General features: G+C 42.8%; 1 protein-coding gene across 1 annotated transcript; it reads left to right on the plus strand.

Annotated features, from left to right (window-relative positions):
• Positions 1-3,914: 3,914 nt before the first annotated feature.
• On the plus strand, positions 3,915-12,084 carry LOC123104775 (putative cytochrome c biosynthesis ccmC-like mitochondrial protein). Its single transcript, XM_044526658.1, has one exon. The coding sequence runs from the start codon at positions 10,844-10,846 to the stop codon at positions 11,564-11,566; it is 723 nt and encodes a 240-aa protein (XP_044382593.1). The 5' UTR covers positions 3,915-10,843; the 3' UTR covers positions 11,567-12,084.
• Positions 12,085-18,709: the final 6,625 nt, after the last annotated feature.

Consider the following 18,709-nt stretch of genomic DNA (forward strand, 5'->3'; position numbering starts at 1 on the left):
TGAATTAGGTCGGGGTGGCTGGTGGTTTCGGGATCCCGTAGAAAATGCGTCTTTTATGACTCGGGTATTAGCCACAGCTCGTATTCATTCAGTAATTCTACCCCTTCTTCATTCTTGGACCTCGCTTCTGAATATTTTGACTCTTCCATGCTGTGTCTTAGGAACCTTTTCAATACGGTCCGGATTGCTAGCTCCCGTTCATAGTTCCGCTACAGACGATACACGAGGAAGATTTTTATGGCGGTTCTTCCTTCTAATTACAGGCATATCTATGACTCTTTTTTACCAGATGAAGCAGGAGGCATCGGTCCGTAGAACCTATAAAAAAGAGATGGTTGTGGCGCGAAGTACTCTTGTGCACCTACGTCACTCGGCTCGCGCGCAACCCCGCCCCGTTATGTTATGTTATGGAAGAATTTAGCTTCTTGCTGGGCTGGTTATTCAGAGCCAGCAACTGGCTGCCGGATTTCGTCCCGTCCGTAGCGCTTCGGAAGTCACTCTGGCGTGGCGCTGCTGGATACTTCTGATCAATAGGAATAGGAGGAAAAAAAAGCTTATGATGAGCATCTATTGGAGTCGATCATTTCCAAGATCTAATTCTAGTTTCTTATTATGTAGTGGAAACGCCTCACAATCTTCAGTTTTACGCTTACGCTTAAGGGAAGAAATGTTCTTGGTGGATGCAGGCCCTGGTACCCCCAAAATTTGTATGCAAGATGAGCTTACAGGACTGCCAATCAAGCGAGCCACCAGGTTTGAGAATAAGGTGGGATCCAAGAATGTAGTGGCTGGTGAATCACTGATCAAAAAGCGGATTTTTGAGAGATTCTTCATCGATCTAGTGGCCGGTGAATCACTGATCAAAGAGCGAGCAGCCGCCAGGTTTAATGATTTTGTGGGATCCCTGGATGTAGCGGCTGGCGAACCGCTTCTTCTTCCACAAAGATTCAGACAAAACCGAGCTTGGATAGAACTGAAGAAGATTTGGCGAACGAAGAAAAAGGTCAAAGGGTTTATTATAAAAAAAATCAAAGGAGGTTATTCAGTAGCCATCGCGGGTTTCACTACTTTTCTTCCATTCAAAAAAGCTCTTCTAAAAAAAAGGATAGCGAATGATCGATTCACCATTGATAGCATTAACCCTAAAAGGAGGGATATTGTGATAATAGCGGCAGATCAAACAAGAACTTGATGAAAAGATAGAAAAAAATTATGAAAAATCCGAAGCCCACCTTAATCCATTTTGTTGAGGATCTTGCACTTATTCCGGCCCTATATTTACATAGCCAAGAAAGGCTCTGGCGATCATGCGTGACTGGCGGAGCGCCTATCGCCCTGGCACGGCACTCTAAAATGCATGTTGGGTTGGGCCAGCAAGAAGACTTCGACTAGGGAGACGAAGAATGGAATTGAAGAAGGCAGCATAGTCTAAGATAACAGAATGGAACACCAACCAACAAGTAAGTGGTGGATTTGGATGGAGTCTCGCAGAAGAAGAGTACGCGCGCTAGCGCGCCCCAAGACGTCAGTCCTTTTTCTGCTTGCTGGCCAAGGTCAGTTTACTGAATCCCCCTTCCAAACACCAACCCAATCTCCATTCCTTGATGAGAAATGAGCAAGACCATATGTTTATCAAAAATATAGCCCCTATATAAACCTAGCCCTTACTACCCGAACTTCTTACCTTCAAATAGGACTAACTGCCCGAACCCGCTTGCTTATCTTCATCGATCTAATTAAGTTAAGCAGTGGTTATTTTTTTTTAAGTGACTAGAACTTCTATCAACTACTATTCTAGCACCCAGCTGTGCCATGTGTTTATTCTATTCTATTCTATTCTTCAGGTATTCCTTTGAATAACTCATCTTTTCAGGTAAGACAATTTGAAGATCTTCTTAGTCAGCCTATCTGTATTCTTATCCTCTAGTGCGGATCCAATCAGATTTTATAAAGCCAAGGCCTGACATCCATTGTGGGGATCATCTTTTATCGGGAGACATGGCCTGGTGGTTTCTGATCGAGATTCCTAATCAATAGGGCGAAGAGCTCTTCGCATGATCTGGTCCTACCTTTTGTCTACGCTATTTTTTTGTCCCTTCTCAGCTGCTGTCCTTACTCCGGATAAATTGGAACACATTGATTCCGTTCGTTCCTGCCCTTCGCTTCAGGCCATAGTGCTTCTGAATTATTTCTATACCCCTTTGATGATGCAGCCTCTGACTCTCGTGGGTAAACTCCTACTTGATTAGTTAGAACTTCTCTGTCTCAACTCGTGGACCTATCTATCTTCTTCTTTTTAAGAGATAGGGGTTTGCTATTCTCACGGATTGCTCATATTTATTTACCCCATTGAATAGTTTTTGCCTTGTTTCAGCCCTTCCTTCATCTGAACCTTCCAAGTACTAATCTATCTTTATGGGGAAGACCCTTCATCTGACCTCCGGGCTACCCTGTCAATTGTAAAAAGTAGTTGAGTCGTGTCTCGCAGGAGCAAAAAGAGTGAAATGAGGACGTAAGCCCCCTAGGTCTTCCTCTTCCTTCTAAACTAATTGCTTTCGCTTGACTCTTCCAGTCAAAAAGTATACTGAGTGGTTGAAGGAAAGCGAAAAGGAATGGCTTTTTCATGTACCAGATCCGGTGAGCCAGACATCAAGCAAAAATGGACATACAATCAAAGAGTAAGGAGCAGTTATTTGCAATGACGGGTGGATTGGTCAGAGCTGCAAGGAGAGACTCGGTTATGGCGCGATAAAGAGCTTGCTTCAATGCTCGGATTCAGGTAGAAAGTAAGAGCAGTAGCATATTCATAGGAGAGCTTTGTACTTGAAATTAGTAGTCCCGGTAGTTGGAAAAAAGCTCTGAATACAGATTCAAAGCATCAAGATAGGTAGTCCTATCATTAGTTGGCCAGTCATAGCAATTTAAGTAGAAAGCTTGCTTCGGGATCAGATCATTCAACTAAAGCTGTCAGGCCGGGTAGGCTTTGAGGAACATTGGGGGTTCCTTATGTTGTGACTGAGCAGATATGTCTATTGTGCCCGGCAAAAACAGATTTGCAAGGAGTTTGCCAAAGGCTTTCTCATTCGGAAAAAAACAATTTCAAGTATATTTCCCTTCTCCATTCTCTGCTCGGATGATTGCCGCTTGTGTGAATTTCATTGCTGTGGGTCCCGTGTGTGCTCGAATAAGATTGTTTTAGGATTCTATTTAGTTGAATTTCTTGACTCCGCGGTGCTGGTTATCGAGTTTATGGCGCCGCCGACCATCCAAAAAGTCAAAGATGGCGTCGGCATTTACTTATTATGCTCTCTTCTAATAGTGGTCCCTTGGTATTCAGGTTGTAAAATCCTGATAGGAAAGTCGACTGTTATACCTTGTTTCTAGAATGCATTTGGTGTGCATTCTAGAAACATAGATCTTGTGTTTGCATGTATTTATGATACATAATCGCATCTTCGATACGTCCATTCATTTTTCTTAAAGATGAGTGCTTTCGATCGGCTTGTTGCACTAAAGCTGCGAGGTTCTTTGATCGAATCAGCTCTTTGCGTTTACTTTCATCCCATCCCACTCTCTTTCTTCTTTCGTTTTAAGAAAAAAAGAAGGAATTTTAAAATCCTTCTTATCCTTCTATACAATCCAATCATGCAGTCTAGCTCTACTTTACAACGATATATCTAGCTTTTAGTTTTGTTGAACTGCGCTTATCTCAGGAAATGAGGATAACTTAACGGAGCCCAAACTCATTTGAAATAGGTTTTCTAGCCTTTGGCTTAAATAAAAGATCCAGCTAACTTGTGAGATAGAGCTGTCTTCCTGGCTGGAACAGGATGGTACCTTATGACTTCAACTGGAAATGGCTTGCATGGATCCAAAAAAAAAACTCAAACCAACTATTCAACAATTAGTGGGACCTAGAATGAAACTACCATTGTCTTCCCATACTCATCTACATCAACCACCGGCTACAGAGGGAGCTAGCCTGGAAAGAAAAGGAAATGAATGGAGGGTATAAGTATTTCACTGGTAAAATCCCTTCATTAAAGACACACTCAAAAATAGTTTGTTTCAAAGAAAAGGAAATACCACTGAAGAAGATCTTACTTTTTTGGCATTAACTGAAAGCCCAGACACTCTGTTAAAATGAGTCATGATACTAGTAAGCTCTTGGATAGAATTCAGATCACCACCGCTGAAAAAAAAAGATCATCTGCAAAGCACAGATGGTTGAGTCTGAGCCTCAACCAGCCTTTGTGAAAAAACTAGATTGCAGCTGATTTTTATGCTTAAAAGCCCTATATTAGAGTTACGACCGTCCACCAATAGAATAGAGACAGCGAAAGAAAGGGACAATATATTGGAATCTAAAGCCAGGGAGCTTCTAAATAGCCGGGGAATTAGCCTGGATGATGATGAAGACATCTCCCGGGCAGCAGATCTTATTTTATATGGGAAAAGGCGCGATCAAGTCAACTATGCGATCCGGGCCTTAAACCGTGTAACCTCCAAAACCTGGAAGGACTTCCTGGATGAATTAAGAAAGTTGAGTGGGCCGTTTAGTTTATATAGATGAAATAGAATATATAAAAAGTTTGATCTATTCTGTTGAAATAGAATACCCTAAAAAAGTTTTCTAAACGTGGGCCACCATTTGTATTCCGACGAAATGCTATCACCCAGAAAACAGAGATTGAAAGGATAGTAGAGGAGCTGTTGCAAAATGCTGTAATCAGGCCCAGTACAAGCCCCAAAGCAGCTCTGGTGTTGAAGAAAGATGGAACCTGGAGAATGTGTTTCGACTATCGAAAACTAAATGCAGCAACTATGTTTTCCAAATACCCCATTCCTATCATAGAAGACCGGCACTTTTGGATGAGGTGTGAACTAAGATAGATTTGAGGGCTGGTTATCACCAAATAAGAATGAAAGGAAGAGGATATCTACAAAACAGCCTGAAGGACCGGCTTTTTGAATTCAAGGTGATGCCCCGGCAACCTTTCAACAACTCATGAATAGTGTTTTTAAAGAGATATGTTGGAAAGGGGTATTGGTCTTTTTCGATGACATTCTAGTGTACAGTTCTACCATGGTGGAGCATCTCAAGTTGCTAGAGGAAGTGTTCCGGCAGAACAAACTTTTTGTGGGTGAGCCAAATTTCATAAAGGAAATACATTATTTATGAAATTGGGGTATCTACTGATACAAACAAGGTAGAGGGCATGACAGCTTGGCCAGAACCAGCCAATGTCAGAGAACTCCGAGGGTTGCAGGGGTTATTACAGGAGGTTTCGGGGTATGGAGCTATCAGCAGGCCTTTAACTGAGTTGTTAAAGAAAGGTGTGGAGAAGAAGCCAGAAAAGCATTTCTCAAGCTCAAAAGTTCTATGGTATGGTGATGCCTTTGAACGTTGACTGGGAGAGCGGCTCGAAAGAGTTGGGACAGACTAGAAGCTTTGAAGTTTATGTTCTTTAAAAAGATAATAGCAATCTTGACTTACATCCGGTCAAGATCCCCGTGAAGGAATGCTGATTGAACATCGAGCTGATAAAGAGGGAGTACCATACCCAAGATACTCCATTAAAGGAAAGGTATGCTTGTTTGGTTTCTTTGGTCCGAGAACACACACCACAAACTCTCGCAGTCGATGAGGAAACGTTAGTCAAACTACATTTCAGTAATCCGTCTGGCCTTAACCTCTACGCAAGGAGATCTTACGTATAGACCCATGATTAGGTAACTACTTCTTCTTTTATTCGGAGTATCCAATGGAAAGTGGGCCTCTATCTACAGGTCATGGATACCTGGGCGCTAGAAAGGTTACCGAACCAGGGTTAAGTGAGGCTGTTCAAACTTCACGGCCTTCACTATCGGATGTATATGAGTAAAATCAGACATCAGTATCACAACCTAGCGTTATCCAGATCTTTCGTTGATCCAGGCGATTTTGGGAAGGACTCAGCATTCTCCCACAAAAGGCCAGGCCTTGAGTTTCTAGCCGACTCATATAAGTCAGGGTGTCAATTTTTTTTAGGTGACGTATCTTTCTCTCTGATGTTCTCCGTGGTCTCAAAGGATGATCAGTCGGATAGCGACATTGGTAAATAAAAAGAAGAAGTTTACACGCCGGGTGCATACTTCAGTGCCACTAATTAGCGACTTTTTTTTGCCCTTTACCTACACCATGTAGACCGGAGGATTACACAGAATCCCATTGGCGAGTTTCAGACAGCTAGGTTATTCAAGAAACTTGGAATACCAACTCCAATGCTTGGCTTGCTGAATCAGCATATGGATTACTTCATTGAATTTCTCGGCCCGAGCTCTTGTGATTGGTCCACTTGGCAGGTGGAGTGGATCCTTAGCAGGTTCATGTGTTCCTTGTTTACGTAGCTCTTCTGTTGGATCACGTAGCCCCTCCGTTGGATTACGTTGCTCTGCCCTTGGATTACTTGAGTCATTTCTGGGTTTACTTGGCTGCTCCGCAACATGTTGGTTACTTGATCCTTCGCTTTGTTTACTTGGGAGCCCAATACTTATTGGTTGGGAAAATTACCTTCAAAGGAAAATGCTCCTCCCACTGGACCGAAAAACCCATATATTCCCATGGGAATGGGTGGTGCTGAACAAGCAGGCAGGCCCAACGTTGTTTATCTTTACTGCAATCCTGGTTAGGTAAAAGGAATTCCGCAGCAGCGGGTACGTGATTAGTTACAACCAACGGAAAGACTTATTGAAATAATAGGGAATTTCCTCATCCAGTCTACTCCTAGGACTACATCATATGCTCCCAACTCCATGGCCAACAAATCAAACTTCAATCGATATCCTTGCATCTCCCACTGTACACCAGAACACATCCCATACAATCGGCCCGAAGAGCATCAATGAGCAGGCCTACTAAATAGGCATAGAGATACATTAGCCGAGTTTGCTTACAACAACTGCTATCACTCTAGCATCGGAATGGCACCTTTCGAAGCACTCTACGGGAACCTTTGTCGTACCCCGATTTGTTGGGGTTGGCACGTACCGACCGACGGGGCCACAGAAGATGAAGGAGAGTGCCGAGAAGATTCCACTTATTCTAGATTAAAAGCAGTTCAGGACCAGGTACGCCGACCACGATATTTGGAGTTTGCAGTAGGTGATCATGCTTGACTTCGGCTTGAACCTACAAAGGGTGTGATGCGTTTTTGAGTGAAGGATTAGGTATAGCTGACCGATACATCGGACCTTTCTTGGCCCATATCCCCCTAGCCCTTACTCCCTTGTTTCGGTGGTTGGTCTCTACCTTTTTCTGTCTCTTGGCTAGTTTGTCTTCCTCTTCTTTTTGAGGGTAACGTAGTCAAAATCCTTTATTTCAGGGGATTTCCCTTTTCTTTCCAAATGAATTTATGCTTAGTCTAAAATTGGTAAATACCAAATAATAATATATATATTATTATTATTATTTGAAATATGTACCAGTTTCCTGAAACTAACAAATAGAGTTATAGCTTTGATTGACTTACTAGCTTACGGGAACGCTTTGAATCTCAACTTACTTTGAACGAGTGCTTCCCACATAGATTGCTGGAAAGAGGAGTGAGCCGGGGCAGAACTTGAAGCACGGGAGAAGGAAAAAGAAGTATACAAGGGGTGCGTAGTTGGTATATGTACGGTATAGACCTTTCTTTGTGAATAGCTAGTTCAGTTACAAGGGTGTATACAAAGGTCTGCTTATAGGTTGAAAAAGCCTGTAGAGATAGCCTAGATAGCCAAGAAGATATACGTATTTCATAGAGCTAGCTAATAAAGCTTTTGTTAACTTCAAATAGGCTATTGAATGCAACGGCAAATAAAGAAGAAGAAAGTGCCAGAGCTAAGAGCTAATATATTCCCAGTCTATGCATGGATAAAGGAATGATAAGAGCTATGAGCAGTTTATTAAACTACACTACGGCTAATATATATAAGGACAAATCAACTAGAAAAAACCGTTGCCAAAGAAACCATTTGTTTAAGCTTATTCGTTCGCGCTAGGCTAAAAAACTAGATAGAAGAACTAGAGGCCGCCAAGGTCTTCAACCATTAGCAGGTAGGATCCTTTGCTTACTACTTGAAGCAGAAACCTAGAAGAGGAATTCTTTCTATTCCAAAATCCATCTTCTTTCCGGTCCGCTTCATTCATTCCCTTACTAATAAATCCAATTCATCGCTAATGGCGAAACCAGCCTGTATGTACACCGCACAACTAACCGTTGCTTGGTAGGTTCGATCAGCTCTTCTCACCTTTCCGTCGACATCTACTAAGGCTTCAGCTTAAGTGGGTTCAGCCGCCCCAAATCTGACTCGATCCAGGGTTATATATCATAAAGGGCTTCGACAAGGGGTTTGATTCGTTCTTTGAGCAAAAAGATAAGGTCGGAATACCGGAGTTCTTTCTTTGCTTCCAAGAACATAGATTCCTTCTTCAACCCAGGTCATGACCGAGGGCGGGTATCTCACTCGCATATCTAGAGCCCAGCATCTCTCCTGAACGACACCTTCTGCAGACTCTACTGGTGGTATTTCCCGAGGCGAGGGTCAATATGTGCATTCATATCGGTCAGGAAACGACAATGACTCTTCTTCTTTCCGGGAAGCTATGGGCACCTCACAATTCTTATACGACATTAGTGGAAGCGAACATTCGTAGCATTCATTGTCACCGATCATTGACAAAAGAAGAAAAAGAAGCCGTACGACAACTTAAGGAATCTTTAGATTTGGCGGCTATAGACTCAAAGGGCACAGACAGGCTGCTGGTACTTTTTTTTTAGCTAACTAAAGTCCAACTTCCTTTGCCGAAAGAGGATGAAACGGATCAGCCGATTCAACTTAGCATTACCCGACTCGTAACTTCAAGCACAACCATCCATCTCAATCCAAAATCTCCGATCGTCTGTGATCCAAACCCAAACTCTCCTCCGGTTTTGGATATATAGACAGTGCCTGCTCTCAAACCAACCAAGACAGCAGCAAGTTCCTATCGAGAACAAGACGACAGATCAATATGACCAATTTCTATAATATCTCGGGTGAATACGTGAAAAAGTGTTGCTTAGCTCAGTGAAATGGAATAAGGAAGAGAAAGTGTAGTGTGATAAGGGAAGATGCAAGTCAATTTTGAGGTTTTCAAGCAAGGGCTGAGATAGATATACAAACCAGAAGAATTCACATCAGAACCCTTTCCTGCTTCCCCTTTTTACCCATCGGACTCGACTCACATTTTGATCTCCTACGCTTGCTTTCACAGTCCCCCTACGAGCAGCCCGGAATCAATGAAGGAGTTCATTCAGCACCGAGCCGAGCGAGCGTAGATTCAATATGTTGATTGTACCGAACGAAGGATTTGCCTTATCACGAAAGCCACATTCGTTTCGTTTGAGGAAGTCACACGTCCTGTTCCCTATAAATAAGGAGATTCATTCTTTTTTTTCAGAAATCCCCTCTTCTTCCTCCTCAAGCCCCTATCACAAGACCAAGCGGATCTCATCCTGCAGAAGACTCAGAGCGGATCTATCTAATGGCATGGCTGGCTGTCGGATGTGATCTATTCTCGTGTCACATCGCTTTCTTTCTTCTCCCTCCATTTTCTTCACTACTACCGCTTCTACACATAAATCAAAGAAGCATTGTGGAATAGTGGCATTTCGTTAATGGCTAAAATGTTCTTAGTGAAAGGGTTGCCGCAAAACCGGCAAACTCAGAGCGGTCTCTGAAAGTGAATAGGAGCATAGCGGCATCATCCAAGCCAAACACGTCTCCTCAGTCAAGGGTCTTCTCGCGCAAATAAGATCAAAAACATAACAACTGATTTCGCTTAATGCATGTCACCCGCCCGCTCTCAATACAGCAAGTGACTCTCTCTCACAAGACAGAGAAAGATTACCGATTCATCCAATCCAATTTGATCAGAAGTGAGTTCATTGTTGTTGTATAGCGAAACCTTTCCTTGACAAAACCATTCTCAGCTAATAGAAGCCGAGCTATCTATCCAGATCAGGGTTGAACGAAGCGAATGGAAAAGCCAAAGAAAACTTAAATCCATTGCGATTAGAAACCAGTGACTCTACAGCCAGGGCTCGATGGCGATGTAAGATAGAAAGAATGGGGAGTTAGGGCTTCGGTTTCCTCTGTAGCCAGTTTCAATTCCAAATCATTTGCCGACATGCGGACTCACTTCTCTTTTATGGGATGACTTTTATTATCCAAGTTGTCTATTTACGTGGGTGAATCAAGTACAACAAGTCAGGTCAGAGCTTGTGGTAGAAGATTGGGCTCTGCTACGCAGATCCACTCAACTAGGAAAGAAGTACGCATTGCTGACTGACTGTTTGAACGATCCTAGTTACTAGTAGCTAATCAAGTCAGAGTAGGGTGGCCGAGAAGCTTCTTGCCGGTGCCCCCAAAAGCAAAGCACAGACTCTACTCACCCACGCGTTTTCCACCTACGGAGGGAGAAATCATCGAAATATCCTCATCCCCTGAAAGGGAACCCGAAAACAGGACGAGAGTGGATAGGGTGACTAAGGAGGCCGTAAAAATTAGTAGTGCATTTTTGAAAGATAAGATTACAAAAAGGCGAGAGCAGCATAATTGTTAGTTAGGGGTAAGAGGGGACGGGCCCGTATAGAAAGTCAATCCTTCTTTTTCCGATATGCCGCTCCGCAAGCAAGGAGTGCCACGCACGAGCGGAGCGAAAACTAAGCAAGGGGAATTCCGTCATTCCATGGAAAGCATGCGAAATCCTTTGATTGTTTATAGAATCAAAATAACTATATAGTCTTTCTTGTTCCACTTGCAAGGCAAGGAAAATAAAATGTCAGTTTCGTTATTACAACCTTATTTTTTTATGTCAAAGACAAAAAGCTACGCGCAAATTCTCATTGGATCTCGGTTGTTCTTAACAGCGATGGCTATTCATTTAAGTCTTCGGGTAGCACCACCAGATCTTCAACAAGGTGGAAATTCTCGTATTTCGTATGTACATGTTCCTGCGGCTCGGATGAGTATAGTTATTTATATCGCGACAGCTATAAACAGTTCCTTGTTCCCATTAACAAAACATCCCCTTTTTCTTCGCTCTTCCGGAACCGGTACAGAAATTGGTGCTTTTTCTACTTTGTTTACGTTAGTGACTGGGGGGTTTCGGGGAAGGCCTATGTGGGGTACCTTTCGGGTGTGGGATGCTCGTTTAACTTCTGTATTCATCTTGTTCCTTATTTACCTGGGTGCACTGCGTTTTCAAAAGCTTCCTGTCGAACCGGCTCCTATTTCAATCCGTGCTGGACCGATCGATATACCAATAATAAAGTCTCCAGTCAACTGGTGGAATACATCGCATCAACCTGGGAGCATTAGCCGATCTGGTACATCAATACATGTTCCTATGCCCATTCCAATCTTGTCTAACTTTGCTAACTTCCCCTTCTCTACCCGTATCTTGTTCGTTCTGGAAACACGTCTTCCTATTCCATCTTTTCCCGAATCTCCCTTAACGGAAGAAATAGAAGCTCGAGAAGGAATACCACTAAAAACCTAGTTCGCTCTCAAATAAAAACCTAGTTCACTCGCTAAAGCATCCATGGCTGAATGGTGAAAGCGCCCACCAACCTAGAAAGGCAAAATGGGTCAAAAAGTAGGTTCGATTCCTGCCGGATGCACTGCCTCTTAAAGACAGAAACAGAGGAGGGAAAGAAGGTAGTATAGGGAACTTGCTTTTGGATTCTTATCGAAAGTGAATCCCTCTAACACTTCTGTTAGTGTTTTATGAGAAAATCTTTTATAGACACAACAAGTGTGAAAATCCTTAGTCACTAGGCAAGAAAGCTCGATGGGAACAAAAAGGATACAATTAGTTCATAATCAAAAAAATGTACAATTTCAAAGGAAAGAAGGAATGGCAAGTTTCCCTCCATTGAACATCAATCAATCTAGAAATAGGTAAAGGAAGGCGTATCACAGGGGTATTTTGCTTTTTTCTATTCACTTCCGTGGGGTTCTAAATTGAAAACATGAACACAAACGAAATCGTATTGAAATTACATAAAAAAAGAAAAGGGAGGAGTAGCTCTTGGTTTAAAGAAAAGGGAGGAGATGGATCGAATTCAGTCTTTTTCCTTTCTTTGATGATCTTCCACACATCTATTTGAATTCCCTGCGAGTGAAGGATTTCTCGTATGGAGAAAAACCTCTTGAGCGCTATCTGATCTTATTTTTGTATTTAAAATATGGGACCTGCCTTTTTAATGGGACATCCCGGCAACAGGCCTACTCATGCATGTGGCCAAGTACTCGACCAATCCTCGGAGCGAAGGGATGAACGAATTCTCGAGGTCTGGTTCATTGAGGTCAGCATCACATGAAACCTTTAGCACTTCCGTTCGATATTGGATGGAGTATGGCTGGAAGGTCAGCCTAGCTAGTCTTGTCAATCGGCCCTGACTCGTCTTCTCCTTGGTACCTACCGCTATTGAACTTCGGTACCTATATTCCTGAAACAAGACAGACCTTCATGAAGACCTTCTATTTTGGAATAAGATCGGACATTTCCACATTGAGGTGAAATTACATATGAGGAAAATAATCCTGGACTACGAAAGCTGCCCTTGTGTGGTAGAACCAGGTCTTCCACCGGGCGGTCAGCCAAGTACTGAAGCCCCTATCTTGATATAGAATAGAAGTGAGTTCACACTAAAAATAGAAGAAGCCCTATGATTTTTGAGCCCTGCTATCAATCACTTCGGTAAAGGGATCGAAAGATTATGGTCTGAAATAGAGATTTGAGAGTCCCTCGTGTGAGTACGTGCTGAAGAGCAAGGAGTGAAAGTGCGTTCATCTTTCTTTCTGCTAGTTGTTTCCTGCTAATAGTGATTAGTGAGTGCCCCATACATAGCCAATGTCCGCCCGTGTTCACATCCAGTCTTCTCTGTACACTAGTGCAGCTTCCAGCTCTATGCTATGTATGGTAGTCGTTTGACTCGGGAATCCCTGATAAAAGCTTTTAGTCCGTGCCTGGCAGTTTCAGCCGTGGTCCAGTCCAGCAGCCTCTTTTCGATCCAAGAGTCGCATGAGAAGAAAGCTTCCGGTTAGCTTCAGTTAGTGTTAGTTAAATAGAACGGGAACCTCGTAACTATGCCAAGCCCGATCTTGGTTCCAATGCTGCAGAGAAAGGTTATGGGTAAAAAGAAGGTCTTTATCCTGGTGTCATTTACTTTCATAAAGCAAATCTTAGTAAATAAATGTGGGTGATCCTACTTAGAATAAGACTTATATTGTGGTGTGAGGTACTAATATAACTCCACTTTATGCGTATAGGAAGGCGGCTGCTTAGAATGCTAAACAGGCCTACTAGATGGCTTATGCTAGAACAAGTCAAGCTCAACAATGCTTAAGCCCAAGGAATGGATGCGTTAAAGACTGGAAATATAGAGTTTATCTCAACCTAACCTATGCAAGCACTTATCCCCTTGCCTTGGATTAGGCACTACAACTATATGTGACTTAGAATCTGACCAGTAACTATACCTTATGAAAAGTAAGCACTAGCTATAGACAGAACTATATAGTCCCGAGTAAGTGGCGCGGAGCGGATTGCAATAAAGCAATAGAGAGTTAGCTACATATATTGAAGTTGAATCTATGCTCTTTGCAAGGCAAAAAGCTATCCAAGATAGTAAGTACTCGGCGGTATACTCCTGTAGCTCCTTGATTCCTTACGCAAGTTAGAGCCTTATGAAAGAGGGAAGACTGCTTATTAATAGGCAACTTTTCTTTAGACATAAAAAAAAGACTGCTATTTGAGGGAATGCAGCATGGGCCCTATAACTTGCTTTTCTATTTCCAACCAAAGCTAGAAGAGCAGCGCGTCTATCCTGAGTTTTCGTGTCTAGCTTGCTTGCTCACTTCCTATAACGGCAATCAAAGAAAATCTCGTTCTGATCCTATAACTTAACTAAACTTAACTAAGTAGTAAAGAGAAGATTAGGATGAGTAAGCCCTGACTTCAAGTCTATGTATAGCAACTAGCTATATTACTACTTATTAGTCATACTTTATCTCGATGGACCTATTGCCGCCTATTTAGAATAATAATAAAGTCTTCTATAGTTACTGGCATATTACTCCCATCAGTGAGAATTGTATACGTAGGAGAGAACCTTGCGCAAAAAGGGCTTTGCTTTATGGTATAGATTAGGAATTGGAATAAGTAAGGCTAACTAAAAGAGAGAAGAGGGTCTACAGTCATTCTATCTCAACACTGAAGAATAAGACGTCTATCCTTACTCTTGCATTAAATAGAATAATATTAAAGGGAGGGGAGTATATCGAATATAAGGCTGCCCTCAGGCAAACCCATAATAAGGCTGATGAAAGCGAAGCAGAATTTAAAACAAATAAGGTACACTCTTGATCCTTACAGCACATCTTTACTATGACTAAAAAGTGCCGGAAGGAGAAAGTCAAAGAAGGACTCGAAACTTGCAGATAATGAATATAAAGATGAAAGATTGAATGCTTTATCAGAGATAGATTTTGACTTGGGCTTGAACAGATAGAATGACTGTAGATTTGTTATTGTATATTTCAAGTATATTTCCCTTCAAATGTTGAGCTGTATTCTATTCATTCTATCTTTCTTTCGGCTTCCTATGGTTCCACATGGATTGGTCGACTCAGCTTAAATAAAAGAGTTATAGAGTTCAGTTTCTACTGACTCCTCCGCATAGCCAAGAAGATCAGAAGAGAAGTCAGAATTTGTTTTTCCAAAAACTACCCATGGGATTTCTTTGTCTTTTCCTTATCTTTTGTCCGGTGAAGAATCTCCTGCTGCAGAGATAAGATGAATGGCTTCGAGATACCATCACTCGTCATTGCCAAGGAAATGAATTGCAAATTGGCTACTTATAGTCTACACTTCCCCTGATTCTCCACGATGACCCGCATTCATTGATTGAGAGAATAAGCTGAAGATAGATCCATTGCGATATTGGTTTGGAAGAGAAGCCGTGGAGACAGCTCATTGTTCCTATGTCCGGAATTGTTAAAGAATGCAGGTACCCCGTTGACTATGTCGGGTAACGCCGACTTAGGTTATCCCTAAAAACACTATCAACCACATCATAACTGTTTGCTTCCGCTTTCCTCGCAGAGTTGGTTCTAGCTTTCACCGAAGGATCTCGATCGATGCTCGCCATCAAAAGATATGGGTCTAGCTGCTGCCCTAGCCGGAAAGAATGGGAGAGTGAGCCATTCATACTGAAAAGAGTGATTCGTTTTTGAAGTATATCAAATTCAGAGGAAAAAGCTGGAAGAAGACGACGGGATTGTTGATAGATCCCCTCTACATCCTAACCAAGAGGACCAAGTGCAAACCTCTGTCTCTTTTTCTCGCCGGGTGGAAAGGTTATTCTTTGCCAGTAGTGCCCTCTGTAGGAAGAATCGTAAATGCCGGAGGACGCGTTCAACATGAATTGTCACTGTGGAATGAAATCACCTCTCGAATCGAGCAAGAAATGACTATTTATTTGATAATAGCGACTTATCACAAAAACAACCAAGGGTCCATCGACCCGATTGAAACTGTCTTCACTGCGTTGAATCGAAGGGAACTACTATAGAGAGTGGAATAAGCTACAAGGCATAACACTATGAGCTTTTCTTTAGATAACCTTAATCACACCAGCTTTTCCTCATGGGAGGGTAAAGGAAATCGGAATGTATGAAATCTATCCCAATAAGAAATGCGGAAGGTTGTCAACTAGAAACCTGTTATCACTCTCTTCTTCCGATCGTCCCATCAGTTTCTTGTAAGCCTGCTTCCTCCGATGATCGGTTGCGGCTAACTTCTCTCTCTTCATCTCTCTGAGTTCGCTTCTTGGTAGTAGTTACCCCTGTCAGAACCTTTGTCTACTCTTTCGTATAAATACGCTGATCTGCCAGCCAGCCGAAAGTAGAGAACCACATTGTATGATCTGGGGCAACTCTCTGTTATAGCAGCGATTTCTTATTCATTCAGGGCGCCCGTTCATGTGTTTTTAAAGAAAGGATACCTTGTGATTCCAGATTTCAATAGAGATTCGATTCCTCACATCTAAGGGAAGACAGACACAAATGCACAGACACATTATCCGGGGGTGTCACCGTTTGCATCGTATCAGTATCATAAGAAAAGATTGATTGTTGTGAGTGATTTTACTACCCTTCCAGACTTAGCAGGTAATGAAGCTGCTGACGAGGGAGGAAATGTCCGTTGAAAATAAAGCGAACCAGTGGGGCTTAAAAGTCACTCTTTGAATAGTTTTTCAGACCGTTAAGTTGTCAATCTTTCCAATGATGAGGCTCCAAAGTTTATTACATTTCCTGGTCTGCCGAGGACAGCACTAGATTGATTGCTTACCGACTTTCATTCAGATACCAACCCATCTTTTTATCAAAAGCATGGAAACTATCTAATCGAAGATAGAATTCACGCCTGTGAAAAGTAAGCAATTTCATCATTTTCCTTCGCAACACAGCTCACTCAATTGTAGAGATACCGAACAGTTTGAGTGATCGATCGACCTTGTCGCACGATGAGCCCATTCTCTCTCTTCCATCCCGCCTTCTGAACCGAACCCTGGAGAAAGACTTCTTGAACAGAACAGAGCTGCAATTCTAGAAACTTCCATTTTCCATTGATCTGGGCGTTGCTATTAAAAGTGGGTCTACCCGCCCCGGCGTGACTCACACTTGACCAACCACTTCTATCTAAGAAAATACTTAGGTAGGGTCAATCTCCCTTCGGGGTTTACGCGTCCTAGTCCGAACCATTGGATCGATCAGAAGAAGAAAGGCAAAGGAATTGAAAGGTAGAGTAAGAAGCATCGCCCAGCAGAGTGATTGAGGGAGTCTTCCCCAGCCCAATGGTCTTCTTTTTGTTTTTCACTCTCCTATTTTGATTTTGGAAGAGTTCTACTACTGTTTCAGTAGTTCTAAGACCCTTCCTTCCCTTTTCAAGTGCTTGCTATCCCTCTCGCTCTACCCGTCCAGAGGGAGCCCTAGTTTCAGCATAATAGCCTCGTTTTGAAGCGCTCGCTTCATATGGACGTACGTCGAACAAAGGAATCTTATCGGCATACCCACCTGCTGGGCGTGGTTCACTTGACCGACCAACCGACCCAATAGTAGGAGTAGGCGGCTGGCTTCTTATGTGAAGAGAACGGATGGAGAAACAGATGCGCGAAAGAACTAGTCCCTTGGAAAGCTTCGTTTTCCTAACCCAACCTAAGCATAATGAGCTAGTTATTTGAGTATCGAAGCTGTCGAGTGTTCCATTCTTTCGTATGTAGACCCCAGCGAAGAAGGAGAATCAGAAATGGAACTAGTCGAACACGCATAAGATACCGGTTTTAGGCATAACCCCGGGTTAAATAAAGTAGTAAAGGAGCCCAATCTAGCTAAAGAGGGGCTTCTCCGCCACCATAACCAACTAGCTACGTAGATGAATTATCCTTGCGTTCAGCTATCAAACCCATCCACTAGAGCTTGAACCCATGCTTGCTCAAACCATCTGTTTTCTCTTCTAACGAGCATGGCTTCCCTGTCACCTACACTAGAGACGTCTCAACAGTTTAGTTTATTCATAAGCCTAGTACACAAGGAGGGTTTTAGCACGCACTAGCTGTACTGTAGTATGATCTGGTATCAGCTGCTGTCTCTCCTTGCTATTATAGTGTAGTATAGGTCGCCTCAAACTCAAACAAAAACGGGTGCACAGTTCTACTGCGTCTTATCGAATAGTGCTTTTGAGTCAAAGTGCAATCACCATTTCATGTACACCATCTTTGTCAATATCTGCAATTACCTGTAGAAAGAATGTGAAAAACAACTCAAGGTCATTTACAGAACGAACAGCAAAATATAAGCAAAAGGATACAAAAGGTTCACTTACTGGGGTGGACAAGATGTGAGCATAGATGCTCACGTAATCTTCCGCTTTCTCATGTTCTTGTTCTGTCCAGTCCTCATCTCCCCACATGGATTCATCAACATAGTCATCATAATCATAATTGTACTCATCAGGCTGTTCTTCTGCATCCCGAAACAAATCAAATGATGTATCAGCGTCATCCTCTAGAGGCTCGCTATTTTCAACAGTGGCTGCTCCTGAACGAGCTGCTCATGCTCAGGCGGCAGCTCGTTAAGATCAAAGTCGTGGTTGTTCATCATGGAGACCTGGACCCCTGCAGGTGCCGTTTTCCCCGCTGCCAGGCTCCCACCAGAGAGAGATCCCATTTCCGTTTTTCTAGAGCAAGCTGGAAGCGTAGACCCATACCTTGTACTCTCATTCTTTCGTTTTAGCTAGCCATAATGGTATGTGCTTTGAAAGGTAGTTCTTTTTACTAGAAAGTACTTACAGAGGGCACTGAGGCGCAGCCTCGAGCTAGGCGAGATTCTCTATTGTTGCTTCTTATTAGCCAGATCCCGCACCAGGTTTTCCAGGCGGAACAGTTCCGGGATCTTATGAATCTGCGACCAGACGTGAATCTGGTTCAGAACCACAGATCGCGGGTTAGCCATCCTGTCGTAAGGCTTCTTTACACGCCATGGTTGCGGAACAGCCACGGCCCTTCTTCCATGAGCTTCTGCCAGTCGCCAAGGCAGAAAACTGGAACAACAAACAGGTTGTCCTCCACCGCTCGGA

This window comes from Triticum aestivum, chromosome 5A (genome assembly GCF_018294505.1).
Source record: "Triticum aestivum cultivar Chinese Spring chromosome 5A, IWGSC CS RefSeq v2.1, whole genome shotgun sequence".
Classification (NCBI taxonomy): domain Eukaryota; kingdom Viridiplantae; phylum Streptophyta; class Magnoliopsida; order Poales; family Poaceae; genus Triticum; species Triticum aestivum.

Excerpts from the sequence above, each read along its gene's own strand:
- LOC123104775 (XM_044526658.1), top strand. The coding sequence starts at position 10,844 with ATGTCAGTTTCGTTATTACAACCTTATTTTTTTATGTCAAAGACAAAA.